The sequence below is a fragment of the Aedes albopictus genome, chromosome 1, assembly GCF_035046485.1.
Source record: "Aedes albopictus strain Foshan chromosome 1, AalbF5, whole genome shotgun sequence".
Taxonomy (NCBI): Eukaryota; Metazoa; Arthropoda; class Insecta; order Diptera; family Culicidae; genus Aedes; species Aedes albopictus.
Window position 1 is genome coordinate 100,440,154 of NC_085136.1, and position 18,104 is coordinate 100,458,257.

The 18,104-nt window shown below is 46.3% G+C and overlaps 2 protein-coding genes across 5 annotated transcripts in view; both read left to right on the top strand.

Moving 5' to 3' along the window:
• Positions 1–18,104, top strand: part of LOC115260031 (glutamate receptor ionotropic, kainate 2-like) — an 882,928-nt gene that overhangs the window by 248,018 nt on the left and 616,806 nt on the right. The gene's annotated exons all lie outside the window — the stretch shown is intronic.
• Positions 2,574–13,408, top strand: LOC115253797 (uncharacterized). The gene is made up of 4 exons (XM_062845092.1): positions 2,574–10,172; positions 10,237–10,427; positions 10,494–10,571; positions 10,653–13,408. The coding sequence occupies exon 4, from the start codon at positions 11,378–11,380 to the stop codon at positions 13,400–13,402; it is 2,025 nt and encodes a 674-aa protein (XP_062701076.1). The 5' UTR covers positions 2,574–10,172; positions 10,237–10,427; positions 10,494–10,571; positions 10,653–11,377; the 3' UTR covers positions 13,403–13,408.

Sequence of the window (18,104 nt, forward strand, 5' to 3'; positions counted from 1 at the left end):
TTTCAACGTGGAGAACCCGAGTTCAAATCTCAGTAAGTTAAAAACATCAAAAATTATTTCAAGGTATTTGTCAATTTGGATTCCACATGAACTAATGTCTCTTAATAATAAATTACTTTTGAGGACTCATTTTTTTCATTTTTTTCGAAGCTCATTTTTAAGCTGAATAGCGTTCCTTTCAGCGACACAAATGTACTTTTTGTGAACTCAAATTCGGTTAATTACTTAAAAAGTGAGCTAAATAGAATGCTATTCATCTTCCTTAGAATAGCTGGTTAAGCCCAAACATACTATTTTATCCGAACTTTGCTTGGGTAAGCATAAACGGGTGGAATTAAAAGTTACAAAACTGTTTACACTTTTGACAGTTAAATTATGACTAAAGTGTACTGGGCAAACAAAAATATTTGCCACTTTCGAAAAACGAATATGGACAAACAGAGCCAAAAAACCTGCCAACATTTTCTGTCAAAAATCGTCAAATATTTGGCATCTTAGCCAACAATGTATCAGCACTTTTACTGTTGCCCTTTTACATCATCTAGTGTTGGGAGCTGTACAGCTTGTTCATAGTCACCTATGCTGAACCTGAACGCGATGGATTTCCCGGGCAGAGGTCAAGTACTGACGATCAAACGTGCTATTGGTTTGATTTATATAAGAGGTAAAAGTACTAAAAATAATAGCAAAAAAAATGTTCCTTTTTTTTTTTAATGTTCCTAGGACGTCTGACCGGGGGTGTAAGCTCAGGTAAAATATTATCTCCTGGGCGCCCATTAAAAACACCACCCCCGGCGAAGACTGGCGCTCGAGCCTAGCTATTTAGCACTGTAGTTGAAGGAAATGCCAATGCAGAACCCGCAGCTTCCGGGAAGGTAAGCCCAGCTCCCTGGGTTAGTGGGTTGGTGTCAGGCCCTGCGAGCCAGCCGTAAAAAAGACTAGCATAGCATAGCATAGCATAGCCGAGTGCGAGCCAGCCGTAAAAAAGACTAGCACCGGAAAATCAACAAGAGAAGAATGCGAACCGATACCAATGGCGACGACCACAGCGACGAAAAGGGACTTGCGATTGGAAGCTCGGTACGTGGAACTGCAGATCTCTCAACTTCATCGGGAGCACCCGCATACTCGCCGATATACTGAAGGACCGCGGGTTCGGAATCGTAGCGCTGCAGGAGGTGTGTTGGACAGGATCAATGGTGCGAACGTTTAGAGGTAATCATACCATCTACCAGAGTTGCGGCAACACACGTGAGCTGGGAACAGCTTTTATAGTGATGGGCGACATGCAGAGGCGCGTGATCGGTTGGTGGCCGATCGACGAACGAATGTGCAGGTTGAGGATCAAGGGCCGATTCTTCAACATTAGCATAATAAACGTGCACAGCCCTCACTCCGGAAGCACTGATGATGACAAAGACGCATTTTACGCGCAGCTCAAACGCAAGTACGACCGCTGCCCAAACCACGACGTCAAGATCATCATAGGGGATCTAAATGCTCAGGTAGGCCAGGAGGAGGAATTTAGACCGACGATTGGAAAGTTCAGCGCCCACCAGCTGACGAACGAAAATGGCCTACGCCTCATCGACTTCGCCGCCTCCAAGAACATGGCCATTCGTAGCACCTTTTTCCAACACAGCCTTCCGTATCGTTACACCTGGAGATCACCACAACAAACGGAATCGCAAATCGACCACGTTCTGATTGATGGACGACACTTCTCCGACATTATCGACGTCAGGACCTATCGTGGCGCTAAAATCGACTCTGATCACTACCTGGTGATGGTTAAACTGCGCCCAAAACTCTCCGTTATTAACAATGTACAGTACCGGCGGCCGCCCCGGTACGATCTAGAGCGACTGAAGCAACCGGATGTAGCCACCGCATACGCGCAGAATCTCGAAGCAGCGTTGCCGGACGAGGGTGTGCTCGATGTGGCCCCTCTAGAGGACTGCTGGAGTACAGTCAAAGCTGCCATCAACAACGCAGCCGAGAGCACTATCGGGTACGTAGAACGGAGTCGACGAAACGATTGGTTCGACGAGGAGTGCAGAGTGGTTCTGGAGGAGAAGGATGCAGCGCGGGCGGTAATGCTGCAGCATGGAACCCGACAGAATGTGGAACGATACAGACAGAAGCGGAAACAGCAGACCCGTCTCTTCCGGGAGAAAAAGCGCCGCCTGGAAGAAGCGGAGTGCGAGGAAATGGAACTGCTGTGCCGTTCACAAGAAACACGTAAGTTCTACCAGAAGCTCAACGCATCCCACAAAGGCTACGTGCCGCAAGCCGAAATCTGCAGGGATAAGGACGGGAGCCTCCTGACGGACAAACGTGAGGTGATCGAAAGGTGGAAGCAGCACTTCGACGAGCACCTGAATGGCGTGGAGAATGTAGGCACGGAGGACCAAGATGGCGGAGGAAATGACTATGTTGGTGCAGCAGAGGACGGGAACGAACCAACTCCCACGCTGAGGGAAGTTAAGGATGCCATCCACCAGCTCAAAATCAACAAAGCGGCTGGTAAGGATGGTATCGCAGCAGAACTCATCAAGATGGGCCCGTAAAGTTGGCCACCTGTCTGCACCAGTTAGTAGTCAAGATCTGGGAAACCGAACAGCTACCGGAGGAGTGGAAGGAAGGGATAATCTGTCCCATCCACAAGAAAGGCGACAAGTTAATGTGTGAGAACTTGCGAGCGATCACCATTTTGAACGCCGCCTACAAAGTGCTATCCCAGATCATCTTCCGTCGTCTTTCACCTAAAGTAAATGAGTTCGTGGGAAGTTACCAATCCGGTTTCATCGACGGCCGGTCGACAACGGACCAGATCTTCACCGTACGGCAAATCCTCCAGAAATGCCGTGAATACCAGGTTCCAACGCACCACCTGTTCATCGACTTCAAAGCGGCATACGACAGTATCGACCGCACAGAGCTATGGAAAATCATGGACGAGAACAGCTTTCCCGGGAAGCTTACTAGACTGATAAGAGCAACGATGGACGGTGTGCAGAACAGCGCAAGGATTTCGGGTGAACTATCCAGTTCATTCGAATCTCGACGGGGACTACGACAAAATGATGGACTTTCCTGCCTACTATTCAACATTGCCCTGGAAGGTGTTATGCCGTGACGAGCCGGGCTCAACAGCCGGGGCACGATCTTCACGAAATCCAGCCAATTTGTCTGTTTTGCGGATGACATGGATATTATTGCTAGAACATTTGGAACGGTGGCAGAACTGTACATCCGCCTGAAATGCGAAGCAGCAAAGGTCGGACTGGTGGTGAATGCGGCTAAGACAAAGTACATGCTGGTAGGTGGGACTGAGCGAGACAGGACAAGCCTTGGCAGCAATGTTACGATAGACGGGGATACTTTCGAGGTGGTAGAAGAATTCGTCTACCTCGGTTCCTTGCTAACGGCTGACAATAACGTGAGCCGTGAAATACGAAGGCGCATCATCAGTGGAAGTCGTGCCTACTATGGGCTCCAGAAGAAACTGCGGTCAAAAAAGATTCACCCCCGCACCAAATGTACCATGTACAAGACGTTAATAAGACCGGTGGTTCTCTACGGACACGAGACATGGACGATGCTCGAGGAGGACCTGCAAGCACTCGGAGTTTTCGAGCGACGGATGCTAAGGACGATCTTCGGCGGCGTACAGGAGAACGGTGTGTGGCGGAGAAGGATGAACCACGAGCTCGCTGCACTTTACGGCGAACCCAGCATCCAGAAAGTGGCCAAAGCCGGAAGGATACGATGGGCAGGGCATGTTGCAAGAATGCCGGACAACAACCCTGCAAAGCTGGTGTTTGCTAACCATCCGGTTGGTACAAGAAGGCGTGGAGCGCAGAGAGCACGATGGGCGGACCAGGTGGAGCGTGATCTGGCGAGTGTTGGGCGTGATCGACGTTGGAGAGCTGCAGCTGCAAATCGAGTATTATGGCGGCAAATTGTTGATTCAGTACTATCATGATTTTGATGTTAACTAAATAAATGAAGGACGTCTGACCAATTGCAAAATTTGCTATTTGAAGATCAACCGAATAGCTCGCTGCTATTGGTTAGCTCTCAAAAGAGCTAAATTTGTTATGATAATGTTGGTCGAGGAGTAAATTTTAGCAATTATTTCCAGTACTTTTACCTTTTATAGCAAACAAACCAATATCACTTTTCGATCTCCATATCAAAATATGCTTTTATCGAGTTATTTTCTTCTGCTCGGGTTCTCTCCATTCAACAAAGTCTCGAAGTCCTCCCATCTGGTAGATACAATAGTTTTATCTGTCAACAAGTTTCCTTCGCGGATGGGAGATGGAGCTGTCTTTCTCTGCAGGCTGTTGACAGTTTCGTAAATTGTCTGCATATCGTTTTGTTTCACACTGTTTTGTGCCTAAGTAAATATATCCACCTCGTACTACTTCTTTCGGCTGTGGAATCTTTTCGCGGTAGATCTTACTTCTTCGTATACCGCTCAAAAACGAAGTTCATATTCATGCTATTGCAACCTGACAATTACGACATCTATTGTTTTTGTTACTTTTGTTATTTGTTACTAGTGTTTTGAGTTTGTATAATTAGAATTGTAGCACTGTGCCAAACATTAGAAGCAGTTTACACGTCTTCGTTTTTTTTTTAAATTATGAAGCTCTACTTGTCATATGGAATTGTGAAAATACTTAAACTATGATTTTTACAAAGTTGCAATTATAATAATGTATGAAAATCAAGATTCCGTAACAAGAATCTTTCAGTGTACAGTAGCGTACTCGACAGCACTCGATGTTGATGACGAAAACATTGTGCCGTCTATCCTTCTGTAGGCAAAGGAGACCAGTCCAAACCAAACCAAGTGAAAATAGGCTTCTTGTCGAGCCGAGCCGCCCGTTCGGCAATGCAATTCCGAAAACAAGATGCAGCTGCTGTCGTCGTTGCTATCCTGGTTCTAGCTGTGCTCCGGCGCGGCAGCACCGGTAATACCGTTCTTCGGAACGACAACCGACGTTGAGAACGGGAAAGTTTTGCCTTGCGGTTTTGTTCCAGCAGGCCTGCTGCTGCTGTTGATGCTGCTGGTTCCTGGAGGTGATTCTTTTTTTTCGCATCACTTCCGCAGTGCAACGCATACATATTTATGAAAAGTTGAGAGAACTCTGGCTTTCGGGATGTAGCAGGAGGCATCACCATTATAGAGCTGCTGAGCCTTCTGGTGGAATTTCGGAAAGTTGTTGCCTGGAGAAGTTGGTTGGTTGGAATGGTTGGCTCTGTGCGGTGGTGGCATCCTGCCAGCCAGGGACCCAGAGTGCACCTGGTGGTGAGGCTTGGTCGTTCTGAAGTGGCGACCTTGATGTAGTGACGGTTCCTACCGGATGGTGGAGTTTTTTTTGTGTGTGTATGTGTGGAGAAATAAGGTTTTTGTAAAGGTACTTTTATGATGTTGAATGGAGGAGCAAGTTTCTGCGAGATGAACATTGCTTAACTTTTCGTGAGCACATGTTGTGCAATCAATGCATGAAAGAGGAGTAAATAATGTTGTGTTTGGTATTTGGTTTTAGCCCACTTTGTTCTGAATTAAACAGCGTGTTCTGCATGTAAATAGAGGTTGATTTGTTTACGTCATGTATTCATATTTTAGGAATACTTGAGGCGGGTTCATTTTGGGATCCACGCTTTACTTCCCTTCCGAAGGAAGAACTCACAATTTTTGAATTTGTCTGGAGTGGGATTCGATCCCAGATCCTCTGCATGATAGTCACGTGCTTTAACCATCACACCAGGTCCACTCCATGTATTCATATTGAAAACTATCAATTCAAGGGAGAGTCAACGAATGATTTTGTGAAATCCACCGAGGGTTATCTGATATTTCTGAATTTTTAATTCCTGGAAGACTACTTGGCGAAACTCCTTGGGAAACCACCGGTGATATTCGTAAAAGAATCTCGTAAGGTAGTTCAAGATACAGGCCAGGATGATTTCCTGGAGGAATCCATGGACATATGTCTGAAGGAATTGTTTCAGGCAAACCTGGTGTTCCAAATGGATGAACTTCGGAAAATATTCCTAAAGAAATTTATTGAGAAGTTTTAAAAGGAATTCCTATAGAAGTTCCTAGGAGACTTTTCGAATCTTCTAAGCAGATAATCAGTGAATCAAAATTCAACCATCGCGGAACAATAATGACAATGTCGCAACCTGTATTTGTTGCGACAAACAAACCCATGCGACATAAGTTTGTCCCAACTTGAAAATAATGGGATTAACATCGTACACCATGACTTTAGAGATTTTTAAGCCTTGCATTGCGATTTTCGAACGGTAACTTCGAGTCGGTAAACACTGCAACTCTGGTGAAGCTCTATCAACAAACAGTTTCGACTTTGGGTTAGCAATAATTGATTATTCGCGAGTTGAAAAGTACGCAACAAATTCAGCTTCCGTTTTGTCTGCAACAAAAAATTTCGAGATCATGTCATTATCTGTTACCAGTAGGGATAAAGAGTAATCGTCGCACCTTCTTTGTTGCTTGTTTTGTGCCCCTTTTGTTTGACAATTCTCTTCACTTCAGAAAATGCTCCTCAATTTGATTCCTACAAAAAATCATCGATGTAATTGCTTAGAAGTCCTGGAGGATTATCTGAGAAAATTCATAAAGGATTAGCCAGAGGAATTCCCAAAGAAATCTCTATATAAGTTTTTTACAGGAATTCCTGGATGAATTACTTCTAGAACCGTTGAAAAAAAAATCTGTGAGATTCTCTGGAGGAATCCCTGAAGAAATTTCTGATAACATTACATACTTCGAGGCTTTCCCATGAAATCCTTGGGGAAAATACTGTAGGAATCCCTGCATGAGTTCGTGAAGTAACGCTAGAAAATTTTTGAAGAAACTGCTGGAGGAATTTGTGAAAAAATTCCTTGGAAGATTTTTTAAAGCAATTTCTGAAGAACATTGAAGGAATTCTGGTTAAACCTGGAGGATTTTCCGAAAAAATCTGTTCAACCTTCGTCGTGCATTAGGGTCATTATAACCAAAACCCAATTTCAATTTCATTAGAAAGCTCATTTATTTTTTTAAGGTCCCATTAGGCATGACAAATATTTGGCCAAACAAGCTAAACAAATGACCAACACAACGGGAATCATAGCAACCTTGGATGAATGTCGGGATTCAATGGCAAATATTTGTCATAATGACAAACAGTCTAATGGCTCCTTTATTATTTAATTCTTTATTTCTTCGTCTCATATTTTGAGAAATCATCAGAAAATTTCTTTGAGAACTTTTTCAGATCTATTTTTAATTTCTTCGGTAATTTTCCAGGGCACTTTTTAAAAATTTCTTCAGAAATTCCTTTTAGGATTCCTTTAGCCATTTTTTGAGAATTTATTCAGCGATGCTTTTGGGGATTCCTAGAGCATATTTTATGATTTCTTTCGGAAATATATCAAAAAAATCATTCCAATTATTGTGATTCTTTGGATATTGCTTTAGCAAACCCTTCGGTAATTCTCCTTGCAAATTCTTTGTTTTTTTTTTGCAATTTCTCTCAATAAATACTTCCTTGGAATATTCGTTCAGAAACTGTAATGGAAATTCTTCAAAACACATCTTTGAGAATTGATTTGATTGTTACTTTCACGATTTCTTCCGGCATTTTCATGATGATTTCTTTCTGCTATTTCGTCATGAAATTCATAGTAAAAGTTTCTGGCAATGTCTTTAGTAATTTATTCGACAATTCCTTTGGAAATTACACAGGAAATTCCTTTGGAACTGATTGGGCCATTTCTTTGATGCTTCTAAATGCGTTTTTTAAATTCTTTCGAATGTGCCTCAACTTATTCGATATTATTCTTGTTTTTTCTCAGAAATTCTTTTGCTTACTTCTTCGGAAGTAAGTTTGGGGTGTCTTTCGGCAATCCCTTCCAGATTTGCTTCGTTAATTTTTGGAAAGTAATCCGGTTATTCGTTTATAGTGGTTTCAACTATTTCTATGCAAAATTTTTGACTATGGCTTTGTGAAGTATTACGGAAAATTCTTTGGGAACTTCTCCGGTAATTACCTGAGTTTTAAAAATTCCTTTGGCAGAAGAATAGTTTCCCTTCGGTCGTTCTGTCGTAAATTCTTGGATTTTGTTTAATTCACAAGAGAGTATCAAACAGACGGAATTTCCTTACGGAATTATTTATTCAATTTGTTGAGGAATTTTTAGAAAAATTCCCAAAAAAAAATCAAAGGAATTAACAGAGGAATTTTTAAAAATTGCCAGAGAATTTTACCAACGAAATGACTAAGGTATTTTCAAACTACCTGCCGAATGAATTTCCAAAGGAATTATCGAAAGAATGACAAATGTAATTGTCAGGTTAATTACCAAAGGTATTGCCGATGAAACTTTCCAAAAAAATGCTGAAGAAAATCTCCTAGGGGTTATCGTAAAAATGTCCAAAAAGCAATTTCCTGAAGAATTTATAAGTGTAATGCCGTAGGTATTTTCAAAAATAATAACTTAGACCGATTTCCAAACTTACTGCCGAAAAATTAACAAAACAATTTCCAAAAAAAAATCCAAAGGAATTGCCAACATTATTTTCAAACGAATTGTCAAAAAAAAAGAAAAAACTTTGCAGACAGAATCTCCAAAGAAGTCCGTAGAAGATATTTTGAAAGAAGTTCACAAAGCCATTGCTGAAGCATTTGCTAAAAGTATTGACAAAAGAAGAAGATCCTAATAAATTTTCTTATTTAAAGAATTGCCGCAGAAATTTAAAAAATTCTAACGGTGTTCCATAAAGTATCTTGAACATTTTAACTAAATCAAATATGAACTCAATTGCTGATGGGATTTTCGAAGATAGTCCTTTAGGAATTGCAGCACGGATTTCCAAAGTTATTACTGAAAAAAATCTATCAAATAAATCTCCGAAATAAACCACAGAAAACATATTTGACGCTTAAATCGAACTGACAACTATAAAGAATTAAATAATTAAATTGTTGTTTTTATGTGAAAACTTTTATTTTTCTCAGAAGTTTTTGCAAACACAGAGAGGCCCAGATTCGATTATATCATGCTTTTGGCTTCTGAAAGCAATAGCACCACAAAGTGAGCGAATTTCTAACTGAATTGTTTTCCATGCTAATTTGCAGTCTTCTCCAGTGATCAGTCGGGCAGTGATCTTCAATTTCTCTATTAAATTCCTAAAAGGGTCGTTGATGAAATTTCCTAGAAAGCCTAGAGAGTTTCTTTAGAGAAAATCCTGGAGAAATTTCAGAGAAAATACATAAAGGAAATCTCAGAATAATTTTTTGCAGGAATGTCTGGAGGAATTCCTACTGGAATTGTTGGAAGAATTCCTGTAAGAATCACAGGAGGAACCCATGAAGAAAATTTTGATGACATTCCTTCGAGAAATTTCAATGAAATCCCTGTAGAAATCACTGTATGAATCCCTGTAGGTGTTTGTGAAGTAACGTTTGTTTTTTTTAAAGAAACTGCTGGTGAGAAAGTTTTTGTAAGAATTCCCGGAGAAATTTTCGGAAGACTTCCTGTTCAAAAATACTTAACAGAATATCTGAAGAAAACTCTGTAGGACATTGAAGCAATTCCTGAAAAAATCTGAAGAAACTTAGTGGATTTCACATAAAAATCTATTGAAGATTATCTGTAAGATTTCCTGGAACAATTCCCAAAACAACCACGACCAACACCAAATTAAAAATCATTGGAAAACATTTTGAACAAATTCTCAAAAGAGTATCTGGTGGAATCCTACGAGAGTTTTTTAAGAATTCTGTCAGAGTTTTTAAAGAACTGTTACATTAGGTAATAATTTGTCCATTTTGGTTAACATTTGTGATGTGTGCAAACTTTATGGGAAGCTAGAAAAGTGTAAACATACCTGAACGCAAACAAGAATGCTGAAGGGCACTCGCTTGTGGTCAAAAGCTCCGCAAAGAATTTGCTTGCCACGCGAAAGAGACAGCCATCCATATCCGCTGCTGCCCAGTCGCGCTCACACGTACCTACGGGCTCCGTGCAAAGAGCACAGAAGTGGTGAAATCGTGCGGTAGGAAAGTCGCACCGTTGCTGCCGTCAAACCACCATTGAAGAAAAAACGACTCCCCAATCCCGAGACTCCCAGTGCGAGAAGAAACGTAAGTGCTTGAATCAGAAGTGAAGTGCGCAGAGGTGTGAAATTAATCGCCTTGGTTTCGACAGATTCCAGCACCCCGGTCAGGATAGCCGTCGATCGGACTGAGCCGGCTTATTCCGAAGAGCACTTTAGCTGCACGTGGCATCGCCAGTGGGAATCGACGACCAACCATCAGCAACACCAGAGGACTCTGGGCGACTAAAAACGGTTCCGGACTCGATCGTTCAAGCAGCGAAACGACATTGTCGTCTAGCCGGTAAGCAAATCGTGGGAGGTGAATTTTGTTGCGACGAGAACTAGCTAACGCCACATTTTCCAACAGGACTGGCCGTATCAAGAACCTCCTAACACGAGAAACAATCCTCCATAGTTGGAAAACGAAAAGGGCCTTCGAAGCGAAGTGAGTGATACCACGATTTGTCCACAACGCTCATTGTAACCGAAGGATTGCCTCAGGGCTTTTTTTTCTTTATTTGTGTAGCCGATCCCGGTTTCCTCGAAGCGGCGAGCACCACCCGCAGCTCAGATCGCGTTATCCGACAAGGAGTGATCGAATTCCACGAGCCACCACCGTCTCTGGGGCACGGCGGCGAAACCCAGCTGCTGGCAAGCGACGATCACTACGGCCAGGCTGCTGGAGAGCACTGGCCACCGAAAGGAATCGGTACGTTGGGCCGCGAGGAGTGAACAGCATCGATGGTCGGTCAAGCGGACCACCCAGCGGCGAGACGCAGCAAGTCGTCCCTCCGGATCGTCAAGCGGGACAGCGCCGGCAACTGATCGGTGCGGCTGGATGCGAGTAGGACGTAGGCAGTGTGCGTGAGTACCCGAAAAGAAAGAGGAAGAAGCAAAGGAAGAACACCTTGAAGAGGAAAATGATGTGAAGAGGAAGCAAAGTCAGGGAAATAAGATTAGGAGCAAGGTGAATAAGGAAAGGGTATGAAAGTGGGAGAATAAATGTTTGCACCATGAATATCTGTTTGTTGGCGTTTTATGTGGCTTAGCCGGCACGACCAATGCCTTTTCCCTTCGCAAAGGTCGTTTCACAACATTGGCGCCCAACAAAACGAACCATTTTAGTTTGTGGTTTGTAGATTTTAGAATTTGTGTTCTGTTTGTGGCACAATTCTGTTATTTTGTAGCACATTTGTAGAACCTACCACATTTTTAGTTTTGTCTAGTTGGCTAATTAAGACCTTTTGGATCATGGATCCAGCAAGCCTATCAGAAGAAGAGATCAGTTACGAACTGGCCTTGCGCCACGTAAACAATCTCGGAGCACTTCCTCGCAGGGCTAGAGCCGTTCGCTTGCGTGCTCTTATGCAGGAAGATGAGATAAAAGGAATACTTTACGACAATTCCTCCCACGTTATGGATGTGGGGGACAATATCAGTCAATGTCAATCTCGCGTGCGCGAATTAATACCCGAAGTGGAAGCAGCTTTGAAGCGCGGTGATCTCCCAGCAGTTCGTTTACTACGGTCGCGGTTAGTGCACTATCGGGACAGACTATCCATCGTGGATCCACCGGTAGCTTTCCTCGACACACACGCAGCCGTGGCGCTTTTAGTGCAGTTTTCCCTGGAAGATGTGGACGATGCGCTAGGAAGAACGAAGAAAAGTGCCAGACCAGTGAACAGTGACAGTGCCAATAGAAGCAGTACCGGTGCAGTTCCAAAAGGGACCACACAATCTTCGACCGTGACTGAAGGAGACTTCCTAGGATTCGACGAGAATGGAAATCCAGTCAACCATTCGGGTACATCGAATCAAGCGTCCATCATCCACGCTGAGCGACAACAGCGACATACAGCATCTCCAGTGACCGATCCGAGAGCAGCTAGACCTCAACGCGACAGCTCAACACTCCACGACAACGAGAGAGGCGCTGCATCATTGGAAGCCATGCGTACCACGCGAGGAAGAGGTTGGAGCGCGGTTGGTCAGCGAGTCGTCCCGAACAACAGGTTTGAAGCGCAGAAAAACTCCAGCTGGCGAGAACCAACGATGGGCAGCACCATTCCACCACCGCCATATGAACCGATAAGAACCGATGCGGGCGAAGCTGATGCGAGAGGTGACTACAACCAACTGCGGGCCGATCTACTGCGACAGCTGAACTACAGGGCGCAAGAACACGTTCCAAGACCGCTGTTAGAAGAAAGAAGAACACTGAAGGCCATCCATAACTGGCCGTTCAGATACAAAGGCGAGAAGGATGGGTCGTCGCTGAACACCTTTCTGCAACGTGTGGAGATTTTCGCTGCATCGGAAGGAGTAACGGAGGATGTGCTGCTGAGGAACGTCAAACATCTGCTTCTGGACGACGCGCTCAACTGGTACAGCAATGTATACGTGTCGGGAGAGTTGGTAACCTGGGACGATTTCAAGCGGCTGATCAGGCAAGAATTCTTGCCGGCGAGCTACGCCTACATTCTGCGGGCCGAAGCATACCACCGCTTGCAGGGCGAGGAAGAGCCGTTCTCCAAATTCTACCAGGATATATCCACTCTCTTCCAATACGTGGATCCTCCGGTGACCGATCAAGAGAAGCTGTTCATTATCAAGAAGAACATGAACTCCACGTACGCTCCGATTGCCGCATCACACCACTCCATACGCCTGCTGGTGAAGGCGTGCAAGGAACTAGACGAACTCCGGAAACTACAACATCATCAGCGACGGATATCGCTACCGTATGGGGCACTGATTGAACCAGCGCTGGCTACTCCAAACTCTTCGCTGCGCCCGGCGAAGCCACAACCACCGCTCCAAAGATTTGGAAAGGTTCACGCTTTGGAAACGGAAAGTTTTCACAGTTATGGAGAAAGCAGTTCACCAACAGCCTACGGTGCAGAAGCAGAACAGGTAGCGCAGGACGAGGATAAGATGGACCAGCGGATGGAAGCCCTGTTACAGCAGGTGAATGCGTTGAAGCTGAGATTCGACCGTCGAGAAGCAGTAGGAAGACAGTCGCCCAACCAACAGTTCCCACAAATGCCAGCGAACAATCCTAACAACCATCGCCAAGTTCCTGAAGCAAACAACGCTCGCGATCCACCGGCGGCGATGATTTGCTGGAACTGTGACGAAGGGGGACACCGGTTCATGGACTGCGCCAAACCCCAGGCAGTACTGTTCTGCTATCGCTGTGGACAAAAGGGATTCTCGTTGCGAAGTTGCCCGACCTGTCTTCAACGCTCGGGAAACGCGCAAGCGGGGAGCCAGTAACAGAGGGTAGGACATCCTCGCCTCAATTCGACGATCCCTCTACAATTCCTGACCTAGTTCAGAACAACTCACTGATCATCAACCCCGACAACGACAATCGTCCGCACGCAGTGGTAGACATACTCGGGAAACAAGTTACCGGATTACTCGACAGCGGTGCCAACTGTTTGATTCTAGGAGGCGACAGCGTAAAGATGGCGCAGGAGCTAGGCTTGCAGCAAATAGCTCTGGTGGGAGGCATCAAGACGGCAGACGGAACGGAGCATCGCATACAATCGTACACCCGATTGCCGATAGCCTACAACAACAAAAATGAAGTCGTGTCGATGTTGCTTCTTCCCACTTTGCCGACCTGTGTGATCTTCGGGATGGACTTCTGGAACGCCTTCTGCATAAAGCCTGTCTGCTGCACGATTAACCTGGAGGCTGAAAAGGAGGTCGTGCCGCAACAAGAATCCATGAAGCCGTTGTCAGAAGAAGAGAAGCAGATACTGGACGAAGCCATAAGCCACTTCCCGAAGGCCGAACCCGGAAGACTCGGAAGAACAGACCGGTACGTACATCGAATCGACGTTGGAGAAGCGAAGCCACGAAAACAGCGTTATTATCCCATGTCCAAGTACGTTCTCGACGAGGTGAATAAGGAGATCGACCGAATGCTGGAGCTCGACGTGATAGAAGAGGCACTATTCTCGCCGTGGAACAACCCTCTGGTTGCCGTGAAGAAGAAGACCGGTCAGTACCGTGTTTGTCTAGATGCCCGTCACCTTAACTCGGTGATGGTTAACGAGGGGTATCCCATCCCACAGATATCGGCAATCATGAACAACCTCAGCGGATGCACCTACATCTCGGCGATCGACCTAAAAGATGCCTTCTGGCAAATGCCATTGGAAGAGAAATCCCGGCCGGTGACAGCTTTCACAGTGCCGCAAAGGGGTCACTTCCAGTTCAAGGTCGTCCCCTTCGGACTGTGTACAGCAAGTCAAGCGCTGGCACGGCTGATGAGTGATGACGCACATCTTCGCCGACCTGGAACCTCACGTGTTCCACTACCTGGACGATATAATCATCTGCTCACGCACCTTCGACGAGCACATCAAGCTGATGAAGGAAGTGGCAAAGCGGTTAAGGGACGCGGGACTGACTATCTCCGCCGAAAAGTCGAAGTTCTGTCTGGAGGAGATGAAGTACCTGGGATATGTGCTGAATCAAAGCGGATGGAACGTAGATCAGGAGAAGATTGAGTGCATCGTGCGTTTCCCAGCCCCGCAATGCAGGAAGGAGGTACAGCGGTTCTTAGGGATGTGCAACTGGTACCGCAGGTTCATTGCGAACTTCTCCAGAATTGCAGTACCGTTGACGGAGCTGACGAAGACGAAAACCAAGTTCCGGTGGTCGAAAGATGCAGAAGACGCGTTCCTGAAACTTAAATCAGCCTTGGTAGCAGCACCAGTCCTAGCGATGCCAGATCACACGAAACCGTTTGCCATTGCATGCGATGCGAGCGATGTAGCGATTGGTGCGGTACTGACGCAGGAGACAGACGGGGAAGAACATCCTATTGCCTACTTCTCCCAGAAACTGTCCTCGTCAGAGCGAAAGTATTCTGTGACAGAACGTGAATGTTTGGCCGTCATCCGGGCGATAGAGAAGTTCAGAGGGTACGTAGAAGGCACGAAGTTCACGGTACACTGCGATCACTCTGCCTTAAGCTATCTGAGATCAATGAAGAACCCTACAGCACTCATGAGTCGCTGGATACTCAGATTGAACGCCTTCGACTTCGACATCAAATACCGGAAGGGAGAAATCAACACGGTACCGGATGCTTTGTCCAGAATTGTCAGCACGATGGTCTTCGCTGCAGATGCTTCCGTCGATCAGTGGTACCAGAAGTTAACGGAACGAGTGCAGCAAGACGGGGCCAAGTTTCCGGACTTCCGTCTGGTGAATCAAGAGCTTTACAAGAACTGCAGCTGTAGGAATGAAGAAGGCGCGCTGACACACCGGTGGAGGAAGGTAGTCCCGCTAAACCAGCGAGCTGAAGTGATTGCGAAGTTCCACGACTCGACATCAGGAGCGCATCTCGGATTCCAAAAGACATGGCAGAAGCTGCAGAACCACTTTTACTGGCCGAAGATGATGGAGGACGTCGCACGGTACGTGAGGGGATGCGAGACATGCAAAGCCAGCAAAGCGCCGAACAGAACAATGATGCCGAACATGGGTGGTCCCAAACCTGCCCGTGTGCCTTGGGAATTGGTGTCGGTCGACTTCGTAGGTCCTTTCACTCGCTCTCGTGCCGGTAACACAGTGATGCTCGTCGTAGTGGACTGGGTGACGAAATACGTTGTCGTTCACCCGATGAGATCTGCGGACTCCGTCAAAATGGTGGAATTCCTAGAACAGCACGTTTTCCTACGCTACTCTCGACCACGGATCATTCTCTCGGACAACGGGAAGCAGTTTCTGTCGGCTGCCTTCAAAGCGTTGATCGCCAAGCATAACATCATTCACATGAAGACTGCGTTCTACTGTCCGATGGTGAACAATGCCGAGAGAGTGAACAGAGTCCTTATCACCTGCATACGAGCCCTGTTGGATGAAGATCACCGAGGCTGGGACGAAAACCTGCAAGCGATCGTAGCAGCCATCAACGGAGCGAAGCACGAGGCGACCGGAGTCAGCCCGCACTATGCGAACTTCGGTAGGAAGCTGATACTACACACGGACCTGTATACTCAGCTGGAGTTGAACACGCCCGACGATCCGAAAGTGGCGCAGGACGTACGGCTATCATCGATTCGTCGCATCCACCAGTTCATCATCCGGCGCATAAAGAACAACCACGAAAAGACGAAGCAGCGATACAATCTGCGGACACGCGACATCGTTTTCAAGGTTGGCGATCTCGTCTGGCGTAGAACCTTCACGCAGTCTTCCAAGGTGGATCACATCAACCGCAAACTCGACTCCAAATTCGCTCCGGCGACTGTGGTGAAGATCCTGGGAAGCAATCTCTACATGCTGGAAGACGTGAAGGATGGCAAGCGCGGACAGTATCATGCCAAGGACATAAAGCCAGATTAACGAAGTATTTCCACAAGCTATGTAAGCAGCAACAGCTGTCAACTACGAATTATCTTCGGAGAATCACCAAAATACGCGAAGCGGTCAAGATTCCATGGTGCAGAGCGAGAAACCAGACAACGCCTAAGGGTAGCAGAAGGAACGCAGTGAAGAAGAAAAACAACGCGCTCCGGAAACACGGAGGACCCTGACGGTGCTGCGCCGCACAAGAATCATCTCTGCAGTGGAGTCTAGTTCGTCGTTCAGCGGCACTCATCAGACAACGAAGCCTAGGCAATCTCGGTTTAGATCCCAGTCGAGCTCCCAAACCAGGTCGAGCGTCCACAGTCAGGTGTGATGAGCAACAACTTTTCATAAACTACCTCTCCACCTTGACCATTATACAGCTATGTACGCAAATTCGTTTGTCGACTACGAACTTCCTAAGAAGTAAAAAACACGCTTTGCGGTCAAGACAACGGATCATTAGCAGCGAGAATCAGCGGTACACCAACACTTCTATCGCGCCAAGAAGTGTACCGCGCGCCGTTCGCGATCGTGAGAAATCGCACCCTGCGTCTTTGGAAACGGGGAGCAGGGATCTCTGCAGTACACCAGCTGGCTTCTGGATAGGAGGAGTGGAGAGTCGGAGATCGACGACCAACAATCGGTTCGACGCGGCTTGAAGCTTACGGCCACTATCGGGCGCAGCGGAATCGCACCTGGGAGTACTGGGAGAGGAGGAGTACGTAGCAGCGCCTACGGCAGGCGAGGGAGATTGGGACCCCGAAAACTATCCAGTGAGTAGGGAGGCTCCAAATACTGGAAATGGAGACAACGCGATAAGACCACAACCCACGGCAGGTTCGGGAGATTGGGACCCTGAAAGCAACTCAGCGAGTAGGGAGACTCCAAATGCCATGAGCAGCGACTGCATGAAGCCTACGGAGGGCTCGGGAGATTGGAACCCTGAAAGTTGGAGGATGGCCCCAAATACCAACAGAAGTGTCGGCACAGCGAAGGTAGGAGGACACAGCCGGCGAGGGAGATTGGGACTCCGACAGCTAGTAAGGTGACGCCAAATGCCATACAATGACAAGCTATGCAGACAGCGAGCAGGGAGCTGTTAACGACGAGCCTACGAGCCACCGAAACACGTCTTACGGCAGTGGCTAGAGGACCAAGATCATCAAGCGAAACCTCGCCGTTCCTTGCAGCACAGTGGACCAACACATCTGAATCATCTGTCGCACACGGTCTAAACCTCAAACACAACGAACCGCCAGACAGTGAGGGACCCTTGGCAGTCGACCACGGAGTTGAAGGACCTGTAGCTTCGCCGCCGATCATCCGATCGGGCACAAAACTGCTGTGGCAAATCCCACCGAGTGACATTGACAAACTTCCAGGCACAGGTCTTGAACTAAGTGGTAGTCAGTTGCATGGGGGTCACTACGAAAAACTTCCATAAAAGCAACGCGACCGGGGGGCGCGGTAAAACCTCCTTTCTGGGCTCGTAGTGATTCAGGACGACCAAATCCGACCTTTACTCAATCGTGACTGACAATATCCACTGTAGACGTTCATATATTAGCCAACACTAGCCGTAATTTTCGTTACATGTTTTGAT

What these genes read in the sequence shown, in the direction of transcription:
- LOC115253797 (XM_062845092.1), top strand. Translation starts at nt 11,378, where the DNA reads ATGGATCCAGCAAGCCTATCAGAAGAAGAGATCAGTTACGAACTGGCC.